The sequence below is a fragment of the Limulus polyphemus genome, unplaced genomic scaffold, assembly GCF_000517525.1.
Source record: "Limulus polyphemus unplaced genomic scaffold, Limulus_polyphemus-2.1.2 Scaffold27, whole genome shotgun sequence".
Taxonomy (NCBI): Eukaryota; Metazoa; Arthropoda; class Merostomata; order Xiphosura; family Limulidae; genus Limulus; species Limulus polyphemus.
In genome coordinates, this window is record NW_013665637.1 from 7146 (window position 1) to 34656 (window position 27511).

At 34.4% G+C, this 27511-nt stretch overlaps 1 protein-coding gene across 2 annotated transcripts; it reads right to left on the reverse strand.

The window, feature by feature from the left end:
• Nucleotides 1-85: 85 nt before the first annotated feature.
• On the reverse strand, nt 86-26094 carry LOC111085771. Of its 2 annotated transcripts, none has more exons than XM_022385945.1 (4): nt 25940-26094; nt 13648-13900; nt 3746-3875; nt 86-3173 (listed from the first exon to the last, which is right to left on the reverse strand). In XM_022385945.1, exons 1-4 carry the CDS (start codon nt 26040-26042, stop codon nt 3123-3125), a joined length of 537 nt encoding a protein of 178 aa, XP_022241653.1. In that variant the 5' UTR covers nt 26043-26094; the 3' UTR covers nt 86-3122. The 2 variants fall into 2 exon arrangements, with proteins under 2 accessions (XP_022241653.1, XP_022241661.1); XM_022385953.1 differs by lacking the exon at nt 25940-26094 and adding an exon at nt 18935-19157.
• Nucleotides 26095-27511: the final 1417 nt, after the last annotated feature.

The window sequence follows — 27511 nt, forward strand, 5'->3', positions numbered from 1 at the left end:
TATCAGCCTTATGGTGGCTGTTAGAGTGGAAACTTCATCTACGTATATGTATTATTGCAATAGCGGCGACCATTTTTTCATTGCATTTCTTCATAGAGAGTGCTAGCGCACTATCTGAGATATATTAAACATTTATGTGCCCTTTCCCCATACTGTGTGTATGTTGTGTTATAGAAAATGTTGTTTTGTGTAAGGACGTGGCGCTATCTATGAATCGAGTTGACATTAACTTAAGTCAAAGATAATAAATGCTCAATGACAGAAATAATGGAGAGTGAAGGGGTTGTAAACCCCAATAACATGTTTCTTGTTACAAACTATCATCTCATAAGTTTGGTTGAGATTGGCCCAGCGACCTAGTAGTAGTTAGATAACGGACAAACAGATACGCAGATTTTTGTTTTATATGTATCTAGAATTTTATTCTATCGTTTCTATATTCTATATGTTCTAAAACGGTCTTTTATAAACATCTAGTAAACTATAGAACTGTTTAAATTCATTTTCTTCGTGTTAATCGTTAGTCATTTTTTTAGAGAACGGAATTAGTTCATAAAATATTTGTAACGGAAAATATTATTTTAACAAATCCGGTAAGCTGCTGTTCATAGTTGAAAAATAGCTGTTATTAGTACATTTTAATGAATGTGGAACATAACATGCGTTATACTTAAAAAATGGAACATTAATAAAATACCAACTTCCTTTTCAACAGAATTGTTAAACTCTGTGGTGTGAAACTGTTAAGCATCAACAAAGAATGTGATATATTTTCCTGTAATCGCAAAATAATAAGTATAATGGGCAAACATTTCTGTGTTGATCATTTCATTTCTAACTTGATTTTGTCAGTAAACACCAAGTGTAGCATGTAATTCTCAGCTCCTAAAATTAAATTTAACTTGTTCAAAGCAGACTCATACTTGAGATATTTTCTAAATTATTCTAAAACGTTTTACAGATGTTTTCATGTTACTATACAAACGTAATTATCTTACCACAAATTTCTCCATATACTCATCTATGAAATACTGTTTATTTGTTGTTACACTCAGTGTTACACAATGGGCTGGCTGTGCTCTGCTCATCGCGGGTATCGGGTGTCGAAACACGATGATTAGCATTACAATCCCCAGTCTTACAGTTTAGCCACCTAAGGCTCTCTAAGATATCCATAAATGACTTTTTTTGTTTGATTTTTATAGTTTTTAGTGCAAGCTCAACATTTTAAGATATATTACACACGTAGATAGTCTGTGTAGAATAGTGTTTATCTGCTTTTATTACTATATAATTGCTAATTTAAAATTGAAATCAGACGTTCCACTCACTTTACAATTAAGTAGAAATAATAAAAAAAAACCTCCATAAATAACATACAAGTTAATATAGAATATACTTTCAATAGTAAAACTGATCAGAATTACTTTCCATCCTGATTCCACAACATTGTTTGGAGAATATTGGCTTACCTATGATTAATTAAGCAATAACATCAATATTGAATTAGCGAATTTATGATTGCAACAGGTGATTGAAGACTGCTGAAGTACACTGGCCATTTGAAAACAATAAAACAAATGTCATTTGAACATTATACTTAATGTTTGTCTTATTCTATTAAAGACACCTGGTTTGTTAGTATGCTTTTTTTTTCAAAGTAGCTTCCCAGTGGTACAGCGCTAAGTTTGAAGGCTTGTAACACTAAAAATCTGGCTTCGATACCTATGGTGGGCATAGCAGAGATAGCCCATTGTGTAATTTTGTGCCTAAAACAAATAATCCAATCCAACAATTTTCCTATGTACTTTTGGCCTTTTAGAAATAATAAATAAGTGAACAATCGTAATATGATGTTCACTGCTTCCCTAGCTTATTCATATGAAGGTTCAGATATATTTATTAGAAGTCACTAAGTTACTCTATAAAGAAAAGAAAAAACTAGTGTTTGGTGTTGCATAAAGTTCCCAAGTTGTTTATATAGTACAACTAACCCAATCATAAGTTTTCTTTATGTCCAGCCAAACATTACTATAGTCTGTCATTCACTGCAGTCTGAAATGATCAGATGTTGTGAGCTAATACTATCAACAGCCTTTGTGAGGAGAAATATATTATAATAAGTGGTTTTGTTGTAATCATTTAAAGACATCAATGTTTTAGCTGTAGCTAAGTAAATGTTTTGTTCTTAAACGAGTATCATCACCATGTTTATTTCTGTCAGAGATCAGATATCATTATCAATTGCTTTAAATGTAACTTACTAAATAATAATTTACCATTGGATATAAGCTTCATCATTAAATGCCTTGATTATGGCTAGATAACACCATCAAGAACATTTGCTATTCCAAGTACTTTTAACAGGAAAAATAGCACTATTATTTGGCTTAGGTATTATGATGTAACATCATAAAGACCTTTGTGTCCAATGCCAAATAACTCCAATAAACAGTTTGGTTGTTGCTGTCTGATAAATCTTTTAATCTCTTCATGCATGACTGAATAAAACGAATAAACTTTCTAAATGTACATTTGATTTATATGATTAGCAGTATATCAATAAAAATAAAATCGAGCAAATTTCATTAACAGTTCTGACCAAGTAATAATTGTATTTGTTGCCATGTCTGTTCTTTGATAATGTTATATAGTTGTTATGCTAATTACAGTTAATCATCTGCTTTCATTGAGTATCTATTCAATTATCATAACAGATTTCTCAATATATATATATATATATATATATATATATATATTTTATCAATAAAACAATAAAAGGGTTTCAAAACATAATTCCGAGCATGGGCATGTCATGGAAGACAAGTTAATCTTTTTTAAATCCTGAGCTGTTCTTTAATAAAGATGTTTTATCCTAAACCAAAATCAACAGTCCTTCACTGCAGATGTATTAAGCACAGAAAGAGTTATGTCATGTAACATGCACACAAACGTGAAACAGATATATTTACACCTTCCTATTTACAAGTGCAAAGCTCCTGAATTTTTACTCTATATTCGTGATTATAACTGGTCATAAATTTGACTTCAGTTCGTTCCTAACTTCGTCAAGAACTCGCAATTTCGTTCTATTTAGAACCTTTACAGACGTCTTGTGGTTTTCAAGATCTGTAACATTGGCCTTCCCACTTGGACTGCCTACTGTCATGAGACTGGAATGGGGAAACAGAAAGAATATTGAACAAGTATTGGATCTAACGCTTATGTATGTACATACACAAACTATGAGAAACTTTCTTTAACTAAAGTTAAAATATTTATCTTCATAGTTATACTTCATCAAAGTTTAAAATAGTGATACTCTGAATTATTTTATTTCGTATATTTTTATTATTCAAACTTTAAGGCTAATATACTGTTTTGGAATTTCATTTCTGTTCGTGAATAAAAGATTGACTTATTCTCGAGTAAATTTCTATTTTTTTGTGATTGATCTATTATCTAAGAGTTTTAAAGAAAGCTTGGAATATATGAACCTTTTTTTTCTTTCTTGTGATAATTTTGTGTTGACTTGTAATTTATATGTAGAACATAAGTAACATTTTTTATTACTCAATTATAGACCATTATAAAGAATAGAAAATTCTTACTAAAATTCAAAGACCAAGAACGTTGACGTAAAATGATAATACTAAATTATTATTTTATAATGGAATATAAATTAGTTATAAAAATACCATTAGATGGCAGCAATTTCCAGGGACATAACTCTTGATATACTTACTGCAGTCACGTTTCTGCTCCAAATGCTTTTACACTTGCCTTCGCACTCTGGACAGGGACGTTGCATAGCGTACCCGCCACACTCAAAACAATCCAAGGATACATGGTTGTCAGCCCAACTCACCCCGCATCTGCCCACAAAGAGCACAATAAGTATGAAGTTTTCACAATAAACAGTTTATTACTGCCACTGTATTTTGTAAATTATTTTATTCTGTGCAATTTAATTGTTTTATATGAATATTATTAATGAAACACAATATCCTTAATCACTTCACTTATTTTGCTCTTACGAGATATTTATAATAAAATTATATATGTTACTATCTCATACATTTAATCAAACCTTGAATCGTCAGATGACGCACTAAATTACAAAAAAGGGGTAATTTAGAAACGCCGACCAAAAACTTTTTTTTTAAAATTGTTTCATAAAGTTGTAAATAACACTTTCTCTCTCTCACACTTTTCGTTCTCGGAAATATTTATTATGAGTAAAAAACTCGTGGCCATCTGAGAATATCAGTTTCAAACTATAACAAGTTAGTTCGCTGACAAATAATGCCACTAAATGGAATTTTATTCGTGTAAAGAGTGACAAAGAGGTCATGCATGCATAATTCATTCAAATAACGATGATCGTGTAAATAACATTCGTCGTTTATTCTAGAAGGTTCGGTAAGCTTCACGAACATATTTGAGTTTGAAGACGAATGTTAAATCTGATAGTCTGTTTCATTAATCATTTTTGCTATTACTAGACTCCATTGATCACAAATTAGTACAGATAATAGTTTTTATTGCTTGCAGTTCAATTTAAATTAGTTTTAACGTATCTGTAACGACTTAATCCCAGACGTATAAACTGAAATTATAAATTTATTGTCTGAAATTAAGTTTAAATGCCAACATTGAGCTTGTACTACAAAAAATGTAAAAATCGTCTCATAATAAGATAAGATTACAGTTGTCTTACTCACTGAATAACTCTCAGATATCTTACTAATTTCTATCCTAGTAATTTGATACAATTTATATTACCACTTGCTTAATAGAATTTTCCTAGTTTTCTTTTTAATTTCTTAATCCTAAGTTGTCATAAGAACATGCAAGGACTTTTGCTGTTATTAATAACAATATAAGCTTAACATTTGATAATATATTACTTAAAGCGTTGTTATTTTCTCTAAAATTATCATATTTTTAAACATTTTCGATGTTACTTGTTTGTTGGTTGGCTTGTGAAGCACAAAGCTACAAAATAGGTTATTTGGGATCTGCCCATCGTAGATATTCAAACCCGATTTTCAGCGTTATAAGTCCACTAACTTACCGCTAAGCCACCATGAGGATTCGATGTTCTTAAACATTTCTATAATCATATTGTACTTGTTTGTGATAGAACCGATACTGGCTAATAATTTTCTTCACGCCCATACCTGTAAATCATTTTCAACAACTTAATTTTTTTTCTTTTTTTTCCATACTATTAAAAGAAATTCAAAACGTGCGAGTTCAATAAACAAGGCACGTGGAAGAAGTGTTTCATTTAAACAAAGTTAGCATACTGTTACGTCTTTGGTCGCTTGTTAATTTCCCGTAAAAATTCTTTCCGAAGAACTTCAGCGATACAAGTCCTTTCTTAAATAAAACGAGTTTATTCTTTCTCAATACAACTTTGCAATACACTTAATTTCCACAGTCACTTTAGCTTAAACACACGCTATAATTCACAGCGATTTACACACTTTACTTACGACTATTCAATTATCTATGCCGTCACTTCTCGCCGGTCTTATACATACAAAATAGAGGGCGTCTGGCAAACACTGGAGCCTTCAGGAACGTTCGAGATACTCATTACTGTTACCAGAGTCACGTGACTTCCGCTGTCATAACAATACAAAATAGAGACTAACTGAGCGCTACGCAAATTTGGCATACAAAATAGAGACTACCTGAGCGCTACGCAAATTTGGCATACAAAATAGAGACTACCTGAGCGCTACGCAAAGTTGGCATACAAAATAGAGACTACCTGAGCGCTACGCAAATTTGGCATACAAAATAGAGACTACCGGAGCGCTACGCAAAGTTGGCATACAAAATAGAGACTACCGGAGCGCTACGCAAAGTTGGCATACAAAATAGACTACCTGGGCGTGAGAAAACTAATTTTTACGTACACCCTCTGGAACCATAAAGATGTTACCGCACTGAAAATGAATAGTTTTTTTACAAGCAGCTATAACAGATGTCCGGCTGGGTCTGAGTCGTCAAACCGAATAAAATGTACCTAAGACAGTTGTACTTCCGAACGACATCAACTCTCGTCTTGGTTTACTTTGGATAGTAATAAATAAAGTTATTTATAATACTTGTACGGTGTTCGATGTTTTTCTAATAATTTTACTTTTTACATTCTGCAAATGAGGGAAATTTTTTAAATTCAAAAAGGTTACTTTTTTTTTCTTCCTAGCCATTATTAGCGAAGAGTTTGTTGTGATTGTTTAGAATGTTTTGTTAAAGTGTGCATTGGTCCATTAAAAAAGTGTTTTACTCAATATAAAAATATTTTAATCCCATCCGTTACAAATATTAAATTACTGCCTCCCAGTGGCACAGCGGTATGTCTGCTGATTTACAACGCTAGTATCCGGGTTTCGATACCCGTGGTGGGCAGAGCACAGATATCCCATAGTGTAGTTTTGTGCATAATTACAAACAAACAAACAAATATATTTACTGCAGTTTTGAAAAGGCAGTGATACAAGATGTTATTTACACGAGAAATAGCCATCGTTGACCTCAGTGACTGTGCGAGTACTGATTATATGTGTCGTCTATGGTGAGTGGTGCTGCGAAGACAGTTCAGCCTATCAGCGTGCGTTAAACACCCTGGATATATATCGCTCATGATTGAGGTGCAAAGTACGGTAGTAAATGCCAGATGGCGCTAATTTAGTACTATATATATATATAATATATATAATACGCTAAATGCTAACTTATTTTTAGTTACACATTTTTCAAGATGATCTTGGAAATTATTGTGTTTTGATTACTGTTATACAAGCGTGTGTGTGTGCGCGCGCGCGACAAACCAAACCCACCGACCAAGATATGCCACTGAGGCAGTGGCGTAGCAAGAGAGTGCAATAGCCCCCAGGCGCAGGTGTGAAGGGGCGCAGAATTTCCTCCTGCCTATAATGCCTATTAATTGATAATTATGCCCTCCCCTAGTATATAGCGCAACTGCCCTACGTTAAGTAAATACGACACAGTGTTATGTTATTTGTGTGAATCACTCTTGCAGTTTTAACTTTTAAAAGCCGCCCAATGAAATACAATGAGACCGAATTGACTTAGAAAAGTAAATTACATTATTCCATCATTCATCTGTAGATCAAATACAAGTCTTAGAATACAACGTACAAGTAAGTGTATGTTCAACAAAAAGAAAATACGACATTGATGTAACATATTAACTGGTGTGCAAGATTGGCAATATATGCAACAGGCAAGGCCTAGATCTAAGATCTAGTAAACATTATAGGCCTAATGTAGTGGTTTGTAATTGTATTGGCTGATTGAAAATCATGTCTTACACCAACTAATATACTAGACTTTAGGTCTAATTGCAGTTATAACTTTATTTCTAGACCCTAGGCCCATCATCATACAAATTGTAGCCTATATTATAGGCATACTAAGACCTATACTAACTATTAAACTAAGCATTGCACTGGTACAGATCTAATGACTAAGTTAATAGATCTAGATGTAACATTTGTTCTGAAAGCTAGGCCTAATAAATCTAAATCTGGAATTGATGAGGCAGGATTATATCTAAATCTGGGTAGATTCAAAACAAGGTGCTTTCAATCTATGCGCCCAAATCTAAGGTCTAGTTTAGATGTATAAACCTAAATTTCTATCATTATTATTACATCTAGATACAAACCTAAGACTAAAAAGATGGAAATACAGGTCTAACATTTATGTTAGATCTAGATATACTAGCGACTTAATCTAGGAACTGTGATCTAGCACCACTAATTAGTTAGCCTATATTTAAGTTTTCTCATTCTACCAAAACCTTTAATGTTAAATACAGCCTTTGAGGCGCTAGGTTTATATTATGTTATGATTACACCCTTCTCCAGTGAGTGTAATTTTCATTCGAGCAATTCAGACTTGTCTCCTGTAGCGTTCGTGTAGATAAACCTATCGAGTTTTTAAATGTGATTTAGCAACTGCCAGTAATTTATATGGTGCTCATAAGCATGATTTACCAGCATATACACTTATCTGCATTGATTTTCTTACTGTTGTGTCACATTAATTAACATGAGTATGGGTGGTCTAAATAATGGCAGTTAAAGTGAAACCAGGTCCAGATGTGCCTAATTAGTCCTGAGTTGCAACTATAATTATATAATTTAAATATAATTTGTAGTTAGGAACTTAGGAAAGTAGAATGCTTCCTTTCATTTGACAATGTGCATGTTGCAACTAAATAGTGTAGTCAGTATTTATTAATTTATTCTTTTAGTCCATTATGTCGAAAAATGAAAGTGGGGCACAGAAACGCAAAAGATGTACACAATTTGCAGCTTCGATGGTGCAGTCAAGCAAACTGATGAGAGCTTTTCTTGCTGGAAGTGATGACATCAGTAAGCTAGCATCTGTTCCTTTTGATGGCAGCAACGAGGTCAATGCGCAAGATTCTGAACATGCTATTTCATTTGAAAAGAAACAACGAAGAAACTATTCTCTGTCCTGTTGAAAGCTACAATAATAATAAACAAGAGGATTCCACTTTGTCCGAAACAAATCCACAGAATAGTGTGTGTTAAGCTAAAAGAGGATGACCTAATAAATATTTTAACACACAGGGATATTGAATTTATGAAGTTTGATACAACAGGCTCAGCAGTAAGACATGCACATCGTACAGAGATTGTTAACGTTGAAGCACATGAATTTCAACATAAAGAAGGTCCATTTGATGCCAAAGATGGGCGTTCTATGACTGCATTTTGGTTCAAACGACGTCTTCTGAATCGACAAGAGGTCAATCGTTCCTAGTTGGTGTATTCACCTCTATATAAAGCAGCATACTGCTTTTGTTGTCTCTTTTTTCATCTACATGTATGGCATCCGATAGTCGGTCTGCTTCCGATGGCCAGGAAGTTGCTGATCTTCAGAACATCACCGATACTTTTGGCGACAGCTTTTCTCGTGCATCTAGCACTTCTGTTTCTTCCCCCACCTTCTTGGGCATCAAGTCTCGGGCAGAGAGATCACCTCTTTCTTTTCGGGCCGATCGTCTCTACGACTATAATCGCCCCTTTTACACTGGTGGAACTGAAACTTGCTCTTCATTGGTCTGGCAGTACATCAGTTGGACCTGACGAAGTTCACTATAAGATGCTGCGCCATATTTCTTCTGCCTCTCTTGACATTCTTCTGGTTGTTTTAACTGGATCTGGCAGGAGAATGTTTTTCCTAATGATTTGCACCAGGCTATTGTCTTCCCTTTCTCTAAATCTGGGAAGGATCCCAAGATTCCTTCTAAATACCAATTGCTCTGACTATCTGTCTCTGTAAGGTCTTGAAGAGGATGGTTAATGCTAGTCTTGTTTGGTTTCTCGAATCAATCCTTTTCTCGCCCACCCAGTGTGAGTTCCATCGTCAGTGCTCCACCATGGACCACCTGATTCGTCTTAACGTCGATCAGAGAAGCCTTTCTCAAGAGGGAACATCTTATTTCCATGTTCTTTGAACTTAAAAAAGCTTACGACACTATGTGGAGGTGTGGCATTTTGTGGGACCTCCATTCATCTGGGTTGTATTCAGAACTTTTACTGGATAGGAGATTCCAAGTCCGTGTGGGTTCGACTCTTTCCTGTTCTTTTCCATCAGGGCTGTGTCTTGAGTGTCACACTTTTTAGTATCAAAATTAATGCTATCACTACACAACTTCCTCCTACTGTTCAGAACAGGCTCAATGTCAACGAATTCCACATTTCGTGTCAGTCGTCGAACATGTGGTTTATTGAGCATCAGCTTCAGACTACCCTCAGTCGCTTGTTGAAGTGGACTACAGCATTCTGTTTTACATTTTCTGTTTCCAAAAACCGTTTGCATGAATTTTTGACAACGATGGGGTTTACTCCCTGATCCCAATGTTGTTCTTCCCATGGTCCCTGAGGCAAAGTTCTTGAGGCTTATCTTTGACTGTAAGCTTACTTTCATTCAACACATCAAGAAGCGCTTTCGGAACAGATGGTCCACAATTCCTCCCTTTGGCCTTCGTATCCAGGCACAACTGGCTGAATTTGTTCTAGTACTGGATGATGTTGCTGTCCCAAATGATCAGGAATCACCATGGCTTATTACCATCCATGACTGTGACCTTTCCTTGAGTCATCTGAGGAAGGTGGATACTCCCGATTGGAAGTATCGTCTTCTGTTTGCTGAACATCTTTTGAACCATTTTTCTCTGCCCGCTTACACGGATGGTTCGAAATCAGGTGACTCTGTGAGCTCTGCCATGGTTTGCAGTGGCTCGGTAGTTGCTCACTGGATCCTCTCTACAGTTTCTGTGTTCACTGCCGAGTTGTATGCTATTTCTCTTGCCCTGGATCATGTAGCGTCTATCCAGTACAGCGACTGTACTATTTACATTGATTCTCTTAACTCTCTCTACTGGCCCTGGAATCGCTTAACGTAGGTTCTCACCCTGTTTTCGTCGATATTCAACAACGACTGGCTCATTTTTCTCTATCTTCTGTTTCCGTCCTGTTTTTCTGGATACCTGGGCATGTTGGTATTCGCATGAATGAGCTCGCTGTTAGCGCAGCTAAGTCCATATGCTCTAGCGTCGTCACGGCCGTGCCTTGCCCCATACGCAGACTATGGTTGGCAGTGGACTGTGGGTGAGTAAGGTTATAACAGGCTTTTCCAGATCAAACTTTCTGTTGCTCTGTGGCCATCTTGTTTCTGTAAGGATCGGAAGTAGGAACTTGTCCTGACAAGGCTACGCATTGGTCAGTTTTTGAACTCATCATGTTCTTTTATCTGGTACTGACCCATCAATGTGTAGCGTTTCTGACACTCAAGTCACCATAGCCCACATTTTACTGTCGTAACAACCGTGAGCGGTGGCACCATTTTAGACATCTCATTTTTTACAAGTTTACCCCTGATGTTGGATGGTGTCATTGGCAATGGTGACACTGTCCAACTTGATTGTATTGTTACTTTTTTTAAGGAAAATTGGCCTTTTAATTATAGGTAAATCTTTTATCTGAATTTTGGACATATTTTAATTTTAACTGAGTTTATTTTTACATTTTACAACAATTTTACTTTTACTGTTTTTACTGGTTGTTTAGCGTAGATAGCTTTGCGCCGTAAAATACCAACCAACCATTTGACATTATTTTTGTTTTCAATATTACTTATTCATCGCTATGGTAACAAGAGGTTGTGTAAATGACCCAAACATATTGTGTTATATTTGCCGTAAATTTGTTGTAAAGAAACAAAGGCAAAGCATTACAGAATTCGTCAAAAAAGCATATTACGCGTATTTTGGAATAAAACTTTGGGACCAAGCCATATCATGGGCTCCACATAAACTTTGCACAGTTTGTCGAAGAACTAAAGGTAAGGACAATGAACTAAGGAAAAAGTCTTTGCCTTTTGGAATTCCAATAGTCTGGCGTGAGCCTAGAAACCTAGGAGATGACTGCTACTTTTGCTCATGTAACGTGCAAGGCTACAACACTCGAAATAAATACGAAATTTCTCATCCGAACCTTGATTCTGCTTTAAGACCTGTTGCTTGTGGACCTGATGTACCAGAACCTACTTCACCAGAGACTCTTGATACAGCTTCATCTGATTTTGAAGTTGGTGTTAATAGAAGTGACTATAGAGATTGTTTTCATCCTGAAGCGTCTGGTGAACAAAAACTTTTCATACAAGATGAACTTAATGATTTGGTGAGAGATTTGGGCCTTCCAGAAGATTCTTCAGGTGATTTTGTGGTCCAGACTTCAGGCTAAGAACTTACTTTCTCGAGGTACATCATTTTACTGGTACAAAAATCGTGAGAAAGAGTTTTATACCCTACTTTTCGCAAGAATGTTCACTGGTTTATTGCAACAATATTGCTAAATTAATACTAATGCTATGAGCTGCAGTCTATGAACCAAGTGAGTAGCGATTGTTTATTGATTCCTCCAAAAGAAGTCTAAAAAGTGTTCTGCTGTTCCTATTGCTCATTCGGTTCACTTGAAGGAAGCGTACGAAAATCTCGAACTTCTTCTTAATAAGGTCAAATACAAAAACATGGTTGGTTACTTTGTAAAGGCTTAAGTCCTTTGTATGTTGTTTGGTCAACAATCCCGTTATACAAAGTTTCTATGTTTTTTGTGTGACTGGGACAGCAGAGCATGAAATCAGCACTGGATAAAGAAGCAATGACCACGCAGAGTCAGCCTGATACCAGGATCGAAAAACATTGAAAGTTTAAGTTTGGTTGGTACAAAAAGTCGTATTACCTCCACTTCGCATAAAACTGGGTTTAGTGAAGCAGTTTGTAAAGACCTGAGACAAAGATAGCGACTGTTTCAAGTATCTATGTGGGCAATTCCCAGCGCTTTCAGAAGCGAAACTTAAAGAAGGGATTTTTGTTGAGCCTCAGATTAGGAAATTGACTTCGGATGAACAGTTCGAAAGGACAATAAGGAAAGTTGAAAAAGAAGAGTGGATTGTCTTTAAAGATGCTATTGACAAGTGTTTTAGGAAACAACAAGGACCCAAATTACGAAAATATTGTCAATAACATGCTCGATAAATTCAAATAGTTGGGTTGTAATATGAGCTTGAGAGTTCATTTCTTACACTTTCATCAAGACATCGGGGAAGTGGAGAGTAGGTATCGGGAAGGTGGAGCATCATCATGATGGCCGATTACTGCTGGTCATATAAACGAGATGCTCCAGACGCAATACATAAAAGAAAGACTACAGCACGTAGTTTTGAGACTAAAAGACGTAATTTCACGTTTTTTTCCCCGATTTATAAAAAAAATCCTTACGTGATAGTAAAAAATGAATATTATTTTCGAAAACTGTGTAGCTGAATTATGGAAAATTCGTTATTAAAAACTAACTTTTATGAAGTTTAAATTCGCAGGCCTGTGTTGTTTAATTCTTCAAAAACAACAACAACAAAAAACATGCTTGCGAGTATGTTATGCAAGCCATACACTAAATCAACAATATATTTTATAATCTCGTTAAAGAATAATAATATGATTGCCCTCCTACGTAGTTTATTATAGTGTTACTCTTACATGGCTCAATGGTAATTCAGAAATCTTGTAACGCTAAAATCCGGGTTTCGATACCCGTTAATGACACAATACAGAGAATCCACCGTATGTGTAGCTTTGCGTTAACAAAAACCAAACCGACTGCGTCATCTGTACTTCAATATTTTAGTATGGAATTACAATTGTACGATTGTTTTAAAAATGTTGATAATGAAGTTTAGTACCTGTTGGAGTTTTATTCCATTTTTGTAATAACTGGATATCATAACAAACTAAAAATATATTAGCAGACCCGTACGCAGAATGTTTGAAAGGGAGGTTCTAATTTGAGAGATCAAAAGCAAACACATATTGTATGAAGCGCAATCAATATCAAAATCTACCGGGGTCTAGTGGCATGCGACTATTTCAAGCCAAAAAATGCTAAAACTTCGTCAGAAGAATGTGAAGTAAACTATGTAGAAAACGTTAAATACCATAAGCAGTTGCATTATAATTACATATAAATGATGTTTTTGATTAGATATTCAAAAGTTTGTTAAAATACTTACGAGAAACAAGAATTGTAATGACAACAGAGTCCCTCTAGTGTTAATATGCTGTTATTATAGTGAGACTGGACGATTAACAAGTCTTCCACACTGTGATAGAAGTCAGTATTCGAAAGTCCCATTTGTTGGTTCCAACTTGACATTATTTCTGTGTTTTGAAAGCTGTCGTTGTAAATGTCGCTGTATTCACAAAGCGTATGTTTTGTTCTAGGCCGAAGTAGGGAGTCCGACTTTGACTGACGGATGTGAAAACCTGAAAATACAAAGTGAGATTTATCAATGAGCATTCTCAAAACATGTGCAACCAGTATTTGTTGAATTTAACTAGGCTTTTCTGAACATCGTATATATCAAGAATATAAAACTGTTTTTCTATCCTCAAGTGACAAAAAAGGACATTTTTAACTAATTTTGTTTTTCCAAAAGAAACATTTATTGCACTAATTCTAGTAATACATGATAGAAATTGCAAAGGTATACGTTTTTAATTTGTAGAAATATAACCTTTTTTTCATATTTGACGGCATTTTGTGACCTCCTTAATAGAGAATGGCATGCTTGAATATCTCCTAAACATGCATTTTAGTGTTATTAACAAATATGTAAATATCTCGGATATAAGCTGACCTTAACATATTCTTCAATTTACTAAAGCTTAAGTATTCTTAAATAGAAAGAATTGTTAATGAAATGGTAACCATGGCACAAGTTTTTTTGTTGTTGTTGAACCTTGGTTATGGCGGCGTGTTATTTTGGACCGTTACAATACTAAATTGATACAAATATAGACCAATAACGTTAGCTACAAATGAATAAAAACAAACGAATGAATAAAATAAATATCATAAAGTTCGTTAAACACAGATTATGATAGATGGATAAACAGATAGAAGAATTGACAGTTTCCAAAACTGACCGAAAGATTGACAAAATCTGCTAACCAGATAGAAAAAAAAATCAATAAAGAGATATATATAAATAAAGAGCACTTAGACTACAGCTGCTAAAGATCTATCTAACAGATGAGTTGACATTTCTGTCTTCACAGATAGAAGAAGAAATTAGTGACGTCAAGGAAAATATTCATTTACTGTTTTATGAAGTGATTTTAGACGAGCTATAAAAGAAAACAGGTTGGCTCAAATAAACCATACGTTGGTAAATGGTGTTCTTATGTAATTTTAAAAATGTGGAATAATCACATTCTATAATGCGTTTTCTCTGTGAGCGTATTTGTGATATTGCAATATTTTGAAATTCGACAATCTATAAAAATAAGACTGCTGTTGATTTCGTTGAGGAAATACCAGCCTTGCATACGAAACTATTTTTCTTAGGTTTAAAGAGTTGTACTGTAATCAGCTGTGATGGTCCTACCTATTATATTTAGCAAATCAATTAATAGGGTAGAATTTTATGAATTATGTCTTATTCAATACCCGTGATCTTCGATTGTACTAAGTTACAACTTAAAATTGTGTGCCTATTAACTTATTACTGGCATGAATCAACATAAAAAAAAATAATTTCAAATTTTCCTAAAAACTAAATTTAGAAATTCAAATACTGATTACTACGATGACACAGGTTAAAATAAACAATGTAAAATCATTTATTATGATATAACTTGAATTAAACCACTATAAGTGAACCAAAGCTCAAGAAAAGACTGAAATCTTCTATGACGAAAAAGTGGAATTATTACCAAAGTGAAAGCAAGATTAGACCATATAATTCCTTCAAATATACAATAACTAAATATTCTCACAATGTCCTATGCAACACTCAAAATAGCAAATTCCACTAAAATAAACCACACTTTGCTACAGCTTTAGTTATGTAACATACAGTGCCTTGCAAAAGTATTCGCCTATTATCAATAATGTCACATTTTGATGAAATACAAATCTCTAATGAACTTTTTTTGTTCAAAACTAATCATAACATTTCAAATATATTGAAATATTCTGATTGCATAAGCATTCAGTCCCCTAAGAAGAAGTACCTTTGGTAGTAATTACTGCTGTGAGTCTTTACCAGCTTTACACAGTGGGATGGTGTAATCTTTGCCTATTCGTTCGGGGAAAATTGCTTCAATTCTGAGAAGTTCGTTGGGGTACATTGATGGACTGCAATCTTCAAGTCTTGCCATAAATTTTCTATTGGATTCATGTCAGGACTTTGACTGGGCCACTCCAGAACATTCACTTTCATTTTTTGAAACCACTCCAGTGTAGCTTTGGCCTTGTGCTTCGGGTCATTGTTCTGCTGAAATGTGAATTTTCGACCCAGTTTTAACTCGAGCAGGTTTTCCTCTAGGATTCGCCTGTACTTTGCACCATCCATCTTCCTCTAAATCCTGACAAACTTCCCAGTCCCTGCTGATGAGAAGCATCCTCTTAACATGATGCTGCCACCACAATGCTTGAAAGATAGGATGGTGTTAACTGGGTGATGTGTTGTGCTTGTGTCAGACGTAACGCTTTCAATTTAGACTAAAAAACTCAATTTTTGTCTCGTCCGACCACAAAACCTTCTGCCACATGTCTGCAGTATCATTAACATACTTTGTCGCAAACTTCATACGAGATTTAAAATGATTCTTTTTGAGTAATAGCTTCTTTCTTGCCACTCGCTCCTACAGGTCAGCTTTGTGTAGGGTCAGAGATATTGTCCATGTAGGAACACTGACTCCCATCTCAGACATGTAACTTTGCAAATCTTTTAAAGTCACTGTTGGCTTCACAATGACATCCCTAATCTGGTTCCTGCTTGCCCGGCGGCTTGGTTTGGAAGGGCGGCCTGATCTGGTTAGTGACTGGATGATTACCTTTTACCCTTCTTAATCATGGACTTCACCGGACTCAAATATATAATCAGCGACTTAGACTTTTTTATAACCTTCTCCTGAGCTGTGCTTCTCTACCACTCCCTCTCTCACTTGTTTGGAAACCTCCTTGGTCTTCATGGTTGGTTTGTCGTATCACTATGCGAGTTGTGGCTTGAAGAGAAACCACTTTGATTACACACACAGACCATTACACTAATTTTGTGACCTTTCAAAGTGATCTTTTGCACCTGAACTGATTTAGGGTTGCCGTAATAGAAGGTTTGAATTACTTATGCAATTGCGATTATTCTAATTTTCGTTTCTTTGAAAATGTAACTCATTTACATAATATCAACGTTTTTGTAGTTTTCTCAGTTAGGAATATATTATGTAGATTATAAATATAAAGTCCCCTTTTACAGTTTCATATTGAAGCTCAGGTGGCAACAATATTGTGGAAACTTTGCAGGGAGGGTGAATACATTTTTTGTAAGGCACTGTTCAAATTTCAGTTTCTTAAGATAGGGAAGCATTTAAGTAGAAATTCGTCTATTTTTTAGACCTTCATATTAACTTGGTTCATTATAAGGATCAGTTCATTTTTTACCATATTTTCACAATTAAACTATACTCCGTTTGTGATAGGTTAGGCTTAGTCATCAGTTCTTAAAAAATATTGTGCTTTTTTTTATATTTCAAAGAACAGAGATTTACGTTTTCTCGTGGTGGAGGGGGAAGAGGTAATCTCGTTACTACAGAAACCATAAGTGAGATTTCTCCTTCAAGGTTAGAGAAAGGTAATTTAAGAGTGGTATATTACAACGTTTTTAATGTGCCAATCAGCGACTCTTAGATCATACCAAAGTTGAGAGTGTATTAGATAATTATAACATGTCGGACTTCATGAAAGGCTGCAATTTACAGCTCTTTCAATGACTTTTCCTCTTCAGTAATCCAACCAGAATTTATCTTAGTGATTTAAATCATATATCATCGTTCACAATTTTCAGAAACTGCCATAGAAATATTTTCGAGATTAATGTTTGTCTATACATACTTGTACAATTTAAAGTTAACTCACTTTATAAATCATGTAATAAACACATTACGTATTAAGTCACACTTAATGTTGCCTAGACTGTGAGTCCTTAAGTTCATGGTTTCTGTCCTGTTACCACAAAAACAAATGCTCTGCACATTGGGGTTGAGAGTTAACTATAAGATCGATGGTCAAAGTTTACTATTTGATCACATGAGACTAGCCCAAAAATTTGCAGTGTATGCTGTTGGTTAGCTGCCTTCCCCTTTGTGTATTAGTTCAAAATAAGGAACGGCAATGCATAAATATTCCTTGTGTAGCTTTGCGTGAAAATTCTAAAAAAATAGTTAAGTTTTGTTTTTCTTTCTTTTTTTCGCATCAAACAAGCAAAAATTTCTCAGTTTATTCTCTGGTTTAAGCTATCTATTGTCTAACAACGTAAACAAAACGAAATGCATATACAAGAAGAAGGAGAGTCACAAGTCGTTCGCAGATCTTACAACTTGATATTGATAACTATATTTTTGTTCATATTAAAATTAGATGGTCTCGATGTTGCTCGTATAAAAGATCACGCTATCGTCATCACCAAATTAAGATACTTTATGATGTCATCTATATAGTTGCGTATTTGAATACTTTATTCCGAGAGGATTCAAACTCGACATTTTGCAAACTCCTTGTTTGATAAAATCTGTATCCATGGGCCTTGTTACTTTGCTGGTATTTCCAAACAAGTCTCTCATAACAGTATTCAATGGGTTCTTTATGGTTCCTGTAAGCAGTTAGGTGGCACAAATCTTCAAGGAAACAGTTTTAAAACATGCACAGTGTGAATATTTCATTGCTACAACCTAAAAGAAAAAAATATCTAATCTTTTCCAATCTAATTATGTACGATAAACTAAAATGTGTGAATACTTCGTAAAGTGACTCAACTTGTTACTGTCTGTCAAGATCTTCACACTCATATTGACGCATTTTTCTTACTTTTTGAATTTGTAATATTTATAGAGATTTAAGTTTTCTTTCCTTAAATTATTCATTCACTTTTTTAATAACGTCTTTTTCACTACTACTACTGCATAGGATATAAAGGAAGCCTAAAACTTGAATACAGGAGAAGAAAAAAGAAGGGATGAAATTATATAAATTGACAAATCAATAATCTCTTTCGGTGTATTTTGTGCAGACCCAATAAAATGAATAAGTCACCTTTCAATGTGTGTGCGTAAAGCAATGACAGACAGACAAAAACACCCACATTATTATTGTGTTCTTATTGATTTAAAACGGTTAAAAGTGTTAACTTTAAATATATAAAAAATATTAAAATTTTGTTTAAGTTTTTAAAAGTATTACGCACGAATAATATAAAGGATATCTATAGAGCAGCAATTATGATCAGTTACACATACCATCTTTTACTATGTATCTTATTCGGTAACTTCTGATGTGTTGCGACATAAATCAAGTTTAAGAAATATTACACCATCGTATCCTAGCGGACCTTAAGAGTCCAGCATTCGGTGAAAGCCCTCGTCGACACAGGATATATCGGGTATATTGTGGTTGACATACTCTACACTCTTCTTTACTTCAATTTCGAAATTCCTGTTCATAGATACGCACCTTCTTATTTGTTCTATGAGATCAAGCCAGATTATGCTTTGTAAACCGTTATGGAATATTGCAACTAAAAATGTTAACTTGCAGGTATCAACTTGTTTTACATTACGACTATTTTAAGAATTCAAACTGGGCATATTCTACAATCGAAATTCATACATTTTGGGAAATGTTTGTTCCGTTAAGTGATTCAGGTTTCAAACTTTTATGTTTCCATATTTAGATACAGCTAGTCCTGAAGTGGAAACATTGGACAGTGCAGATACTTCCACATTTTGTGTTTTTATCTTTCCTAAACGACAGTTATTTTAACCAAAGAACTTACTAAACAATTGTTAATGTTTTAAATATTTAATGTACGACATAGATCTTAATTGTTATAATACTAACTGACGTATAAGTTCAACAAAGGGGATAAACATAGGAACCCCAGCGGTGATAGAGGTTAGATTCCAATGTCTAACCTCCCAGGTCATTCCTCGGGGTGTTCTAAGGGTACTTTCCAGGTTTGGGGACAATTGATCCAGCGGCTCACCAGTTATAACCAGATAAACATACTCGGTCTTTTATCAAATAATGGTTTTGACTGTTATGGTGTGAACGTCTTTTTCCAGCTGGCGAAGCGTCATAATCAATTTGCTTGTCATTAGACATTAGTATTATGTCTATTATATTTTTATAACATTGTATTCTATATCTTGTCCTTTAAGGATTTTCGAGAATTAGAAGAATGTATTGAAAAAGTATTGCAACTACACTATTTCGCTGTATCTGTTACTGACATAGATTATTATAATGTTTAATGTACAACATAGTATGTAAATTAGAAAATGCAGACATTTTGCCTTGGTAGATTTCCCTTGTCATTTAAAAAAGTGGAAAGGACAGATGCTAATTAAATCAAATTGAACGGATAATTATTACTAAAAGAACCTTGAGGAGATTAATGGTGGGAGTACAGTCTGTGCCAAACTTCTCTTGCGTTTTCCACTCCCTTAGTTAATATGTAATTTATTTTCGAAACTTCTGTTTTTCTTTCAGTTCAGTTCCGGTTTTGCTTCCTCCTAGCTCTGTCCAGTACTTCGTACAATTAGTCAGACTTTTGCCGAGTATTAGCTTTCAGATTTTGATAAAAATTTATATTTTTACAAATCTTGGAGATTTTTCAGAGATCTTAGATTTGGGATCTTCGAAAGATTTTGCAAAAACTTTTAGAACTTTGATAACGTCTGAAACTTTGTAATTTTTGTTTTAACTTTTATTTTAACTTGGGTTTAGTTTTATACATAGTGTTGTACTGAACTGATGATAGACAACTCACAGAGGTTTCAATTTTCTCGCCAGTCCAACATACTTGCTCTAAGTGTTTGATAGTGTAATTGTGCTTATGTCAGTAAACCTTGTACTTGTGCACCCTTTGGCTTCGAGTCTTTCTTTCAGTCGATATCGGTTGGATGTCGGAGAAATACCCAGTCATACTCCGTAGTCTCATTCGTGATGTCAGAAAAACACGTAGGTTCGAGAAGTCTCGATACGAGATGATAAAAAAAACCATGATCCGAGCGCTTTCGAAAGGTGGACCTTTCTTCTTTAGGGGCAAACTGGGATTTCGGTATGATGATGTAAATTACCACGTGGGTGCTTTTGGCGATATCATAGCTAATTTCAAAGGAGTGCTGCTGGTAACAAAGCTCTTACAAGACGTTACGTTTACTAACACGTCAGGTAAGCAACTGACTAGGTCAGAGAATACACGATCCACGTATTTTCACAGTTACATGCGCAGAAGCAGATACTGTAAAATTTATCATTTGTGGCACTGCCAATAAAAGTAGTAAAGTTTGAACGGATCAAATGCGAAGCTAGAAGTTTTACCGCTTCTACTGACTAAAATATTAAGGCTTTATTACGTAAACGTAAATTCGTTTTTGAGGGGGAGAAGTACCTTAAATTTAAGATTGTTGCGGTAAAACATAGAGCATACATAGTTGTTTTGCTCCTTCATAATCATTTTAATATGGCCCTCTACTTTATCGTTACGAAACATTTAAGAAGTATTATGAGAAGTTTGTTCGCTACTTATTAGTTCCTATTAAACCACAAGTGAGATATAATATATATTAATATGGATATATATATTTATTTTTAAATTATCTCATGCACACACTGGTAGAACTTTAAAGCCACTATCCTAAAAACTAAACCAATGTTGCAACTTATGAGTATCCTGTCTTAAATTCATTTTTACATAACGCGCCCGTTACTTTAGGAAGATATAAACACCAAGATAGAAGCTTGTAGTTTATTCTTTGAGCTAAATGACGTAGGGTTGACATCTCTCACCAACTGAAACAATGAAGTCAACCTGGTTCTGTATATAATGAAATGCACCCAATAATGCCCCCCCCCCAGTGGCACAGCAGTATGTCTGCGGACTTACAACGCTCGAAACCGGGTTTCGATACTCGTGGTGGGCAGAGCACAGATAGCTCTTTGTGTAGCTTTGTGCTTAATAAAAAACAAACAAAAGCACTCAACAAAGTTTGTTTATAGAAATTACTTAAACTTTTCAAAAGTCATTTTTAACCTGATGATTGATTACCTAAGGAGGTCGAAACGTTATTTGATTTGTTTTAAATATGTTTTTGATACCCATATCTCTGCTAAATATATAAAACTTATTTGTCATGGATATTTGCTAAGATTAACAAGTGTGTATCTAAACAAACGAAAAAGAAAAACTCGCCCAAAGCGGCAGTAATATATAGATATGATGATAAATAATATGTGACGTACTAATCTCCTATCGCCTATAATAAGGAATTATCAACGAATTAACTGCCTGTAACAGCAGCTAAAATGGGTCTCATGTAAAGACCACTTGCTGTTTCCTACCTTGTACTTTAATTCATTCGATGACAGGTAAAACAATTGCTGTGTGTGTGTGTTTCCTTATAGCAAAGCCACATCGGGTAATCTGCTGTGTCCACTGAAAGGAATCGTTGTAAATTCAAAGACTTACCGCTGTCCCATCGGGGGACACTATGAATGAGTAAACACGTTATTTTTTTAACTGTTACACTACAAAGCCATAACTAGAAATAGTTTAACATTCAGACAACTTTTCAACTGTGCACTGTTGTATTGGTGTGAATCCCCATTCTTTGCTAGTCATTTCACGTCTCCGGGTGTTAATTCAATACCTAACCTTATATTCAGTCGATTATCAACTAGTTCTTTCAATTTCGAGCAGTATGACCTATGTTAATTACATGGTCAGTCAATTCTTTAAAACGACTGCATTATATACAATTTAAACATGGCGCCCCCGGTATTAACGGAGAGTTTCTTTAAATAGTTTTGAATTCACATTAAGTTCAGTATTGTTTTATAGTACTGATTTTGATCGCCTATTGATAATTAATCTAATTGATTTAATAGTATTGAAGCTATACTAGACATTCTAACAAATAAAAAATAAAAACCCTTAAGTGGCTAAAGGTAGAAAACACATTTTTGTGCATGACGAAGTGAAGATATTTAAAAAGTCATTTATGTAATAAAAAATGGAGAACTATTAATGATATTCGCGATAGTAAGTGTTTTTATACTCGTGTGATGGCATAGAAACTTAAAATATATGCAGATTTATTTACGTTAATTCAGAGTTACAAAGTTCAGAATTCTTTATATATATCATTAGAGTAATAATTCTGCTAAATAATGTATTTTGATTTATGGAAACTTTACCAAGAGTATCTGCCGCTGTCCCTAATGTTGAACTACTGATCAGAGGGAAGGCAGTCATTCTGTAGCTCCATACCACCCACCATCCATCTTTATATATCATTAGAGTAATAATTCTGCTAAATAATGTATTTTGATTTATGGAAACTTTACCAAGAGTATCTGCCGCTGTCCCTAATGTTGAACTACTGATCAAAGGGAAGGCAGTCATTCTGTAGCTCCATACCACCCACCATCCATGCTAAGGGATTGACTGTCACTCTTGTAACTATAGTTTTAAAGTGTAGGTAACTGGTTGCTTACCAGCTCCGAAATTCACATGGCCAACCCGCAGCCAAAGAATATGCCAGTGTCTTACCAGACAAAACAACTGACGTCATATATTTTTTATATGTACCTTAAGGACAATGTGTTCTGTTTGTAAAATGTCTAAAAGACAATTTTACTGAACAAATAACCACTATAGTCACCATACGCCCACATCTTAGCAACTACTAACATTAATATAACACAAGTCTTCACGTGTCGCGAGAGGACATGTGCGTCTTCTCGGAATTCCTCTACTTACACTGATGAAACGAAACTAGATGAAACTTCTGGGTGTTACATATGTATATAGAGAACAAAAAATGATTTAGATACATGAATAAATTCAATATACGTGTAAATTAAATTCACCTTGTTAATACTGTCTTTGAATAAAAAAAAATACCCCAAAATATTTTATAAATTTTTCGCTAAATCTTGTTGGTAGTTCAAAGAACTATTTTAAGATATCTGAAAACATAACAATGTGCTATTTATGATATGTCATTATTTGGCGAGGGTGAGGGGAGGAGCATAGTAAGTCCGTACAGAAAAAGCATTAAAAATAATAGTCCACTGCGAAACTGCAATTCAAAGGTTGATATCAATGTTTTTAGATATTGGTTTATAAAAGCAAACATGAGCTTACTTTTAACAAAATTAACCTTACAGTAATTGAACTTGAAAGAAAACAGAAGTTACTTAAGGTTGGGGTTTTTAGAGTAACAATTTAGACATCGTAAAAAATGGATAGAAAACAGTAAATTAATCACATGTTTACATTGATTAAACGAACTTGAATCACTATATCCTGAAGCTCTTTTCTATGTGCTAAACATAATTTTCCATAAGAAAAAAAAAATTACATATTGTTTCTTTAAACTAAAGTTTCTTTATACAACAATATGATGGAAACCAGACTTAGTTACGTACAGCATTTTTGGAGTTTAATGATTTTATCACATTTGCGTGTCTTATATTAAATCAAATGGCGTTGTATTAAAGACTGTGGGAAAAATACGTTGTTAAAACACTATATTGCGATTTTAAAATGACATTACAAACAGATTAGATTTTGAAAAGTACTGAAGCAGTTTTCATAATTTTTTTAACAAGTTAATTTTGTAACTTACATGAAACGACAAATACAGTAACACGGGTTTATGTGCGACATTTTTAAAGTAAGTGTATAGAAATATCATTGACACCTTCATATGTTATTAGTATATGATGTACACCATATTTCTCTAAAGACAAACATATATAAATTAAACTAATAAAATAAATTAAGAGAGAAAACGCGTTTATTGAGGTACAAAATCTTATGACAAAACATATATATTTGTTTCTTGTAGATTACGTAACCATAAATATTTGTCTGTATACAACTCAAAAATAGTGACCGAAGACAGATTATATCGTAAAAAAATGTATACATGTGAGACCTTACAACACATCAGATTATAATTAGCCGATTTATATTATCCAGGTGACTCATGCTGAATCATTTAATTTTCTAGATCAGCCATTCTCTATCACTTGCCCCCCAATGGTACAGCGGACTTACAACGTTAAAAACCGGGTTTCGCTACTCGTGGTGGGCAGAGCAGAGATAGCCCATTGTGTCGCTTTGTGTCTAACTTCAAACAAACAAACAAAAACTCACTTGTGTCGCCTTCTATTATGAAACATATAAATCGCATAACAAAGAATATCCATGTATATCCTTTAAAGTTTTGAACATATGCTTTTTTAACAAATTATAAAACTGATTCAAATGATTTGGATAAAAAAAAATTAAGTTTTTAGAGTGTAATGAAAGAAAATATTTTCATATTCTGAATATTCTTCCCACAAAAACTTGTGAACGACACAATTTTCACGACAACATTTTATAAAGTTTATGAAAAACATTAATCACTTAATTTAATATAATACGAAACGTGCAAACATTTGCATATTTTTTTATGTTAATTAACCGCGCACGAAACCAAATTAATTTTCAAACTATCACAAATTGATATCAACTATTTTAAGTCGTGAAAGGGCTTAATACATTAAGTCAAAAATGTGTATAAAACATAGCAAATTCGCAAATTTCAGTCGAAATTGATTATTTATAGATCTTTAAAACACGAAAAGCTGTAAAACTCTTCACGGCTTTTATGATTCTAACATTGATGCATAAAAGAAATGTACATCCATCATGCAGTGCCGTACTGATGCCCCCCCCCCCACCAGAATCATTATTTTGTCTACACACTTACATTTTTTACGTTACTGGAAGAGGCAGCCTAAATTACGCACTTAAAAAAATAAATTCACATACATTGATGTTCCAATGACGCAATTGACCCCCTTGTGCTTAATTTTTGCTAAGCACAGTAAAACTGGGTACGCACTTTATTTGAACATACGCACGTGTGGCCAGGTGAGGGTAAATTTGGTTGTTTGAGCTCGAACACTAGTCAGTTTGATCTACAATACTATGATGTAGAAGTCTCTATTGAACAAAATTTGAGTACTACTACTTGGAGTACTACAACATAAAACAAAACGAGTCCTAAATATCTAAGGATTATTATAACAACGTATTTTAATAACTCTTTTAGAGGGCGATTAAATCAGTACGTTATATTACTTCAAGAAATAATAATTATGGGGAAAATTACATAATTTGTTTGCATCTCTAGTAATAAGTTAAAATTTGCATGTATTTTCAGATATTAAAATCCTCTTACCTAGAAATGAAGCCAGCTTAACGTAAAATTTTCGCCATCGACTATTATTTGATGATGGTTTTTCAACCCGTATATTTGAAGTTGTTTTGTTGTCCACTGCCATTACGTATAATTTCTTCGTAGCTTTAACGCTGTTCTTCGGATATCGCTCTTATTTATATTGCGCTCGGCGAGTTCGTTGCCAAGCTACGTCATCAGCACAGTATGTGTTGCAAGGAGCTTAGCTGGCTAAATAATCAGGATTGCGGATACACTAGTCACTAGTACGACATTACAAGCTTTATGTTGCAGCCAGTTTGATAAGATAAATGACGCAAAAACAGTTGTGAAAGATAAAACTGGCACTTCCATAACTGCTGTTTATGTTAAAAATGTTGGTCAACTCTAAAACAGTAAACTTAAAAGATATACAACAATATAAGTCGTCACTTTATTGTGACATCTAATCTTGTGACGTCAAGAAGGCCTAGCCAGCATATGTCGTCATAGTGAGAATGTTGTGTAAAACCTCAGGAATGTAAACAAAAATATTTGTATTCTCGAATATTATTGTTAAATTTCAAAACAACTAAACTTTCAGTACCATTTAGAAAATAACAACAAATAAGATTTAAGTAAAAATTGTGGACATATAATAAAGGGTTACAACAAAAAATCCAGAACTTAAGTGAATGTTAAGACTAGATGAAATTAAGGACCAACGTTACTAAATGTGGAACTTTAAGTCTTTTTTTTTTGTATTTGAAACTTATTAATAAAAAGAATTGAAATATAATATATATATATACACATATATAAAGCCTCCTTGTATAAAGCTACTCAAGGGCTATCTGCACTAGACGTTCTAATTTGGAACTTATGGAAGGTACTCAAATCACACAACGCCCAACTCTTGAGCTAATCTAATCGTAAAGTGGTAATAGGCCGTTACTTTTGTAACTCACCCACGGCCGCAAAGTGTGGAGCGAGATTTTTATTTTATTCTTTTGTGGGAACGGGACGGAAATTATGGATCTTCTGACTCATAGTCTGGCACACTACCCTTTAAACACTTCCGGTCATTTATATCAAGATAACTCGGCAGTTATTTGTGTGACATTTTAGGTACATCAAACATATTTTTTATATTTAAGGCGAGGCCCGACATGGCCAGGTGGTTAGGGCGCTCGACTCGCAATCTGTGAGTCATGGGTTCGAATTCATGTCCCACCAAACATGCCCTTTCAGCCGTGGGGGCGTTATAATGGGACGATCAATCCCACTATTTGTGGGTAAAAGAGTAGCCCCACAGTTTGCGGTGGGTGGTGATAACTAGCTGCCTTTCCTCTAGTTTTTCACTGCTAAATTAGGGACGGCTAGCGCAGATAGCCCTCGTGTAGCTTTGCGCGAAATTAAAAACAAAACCAAATCTAAGGCGAATCCATAATGGGTTTCTTCAGTGAAATTTCTTGTTTTAGGAATAAATTTATAACCATTAGAGTTTAATTACATTATCGTCAGATAAATAAGCTCGAATGTTCTCACTATTGTTACGACAGCGGAAGTCACGTGACGCTGGTAATACGTCATGAG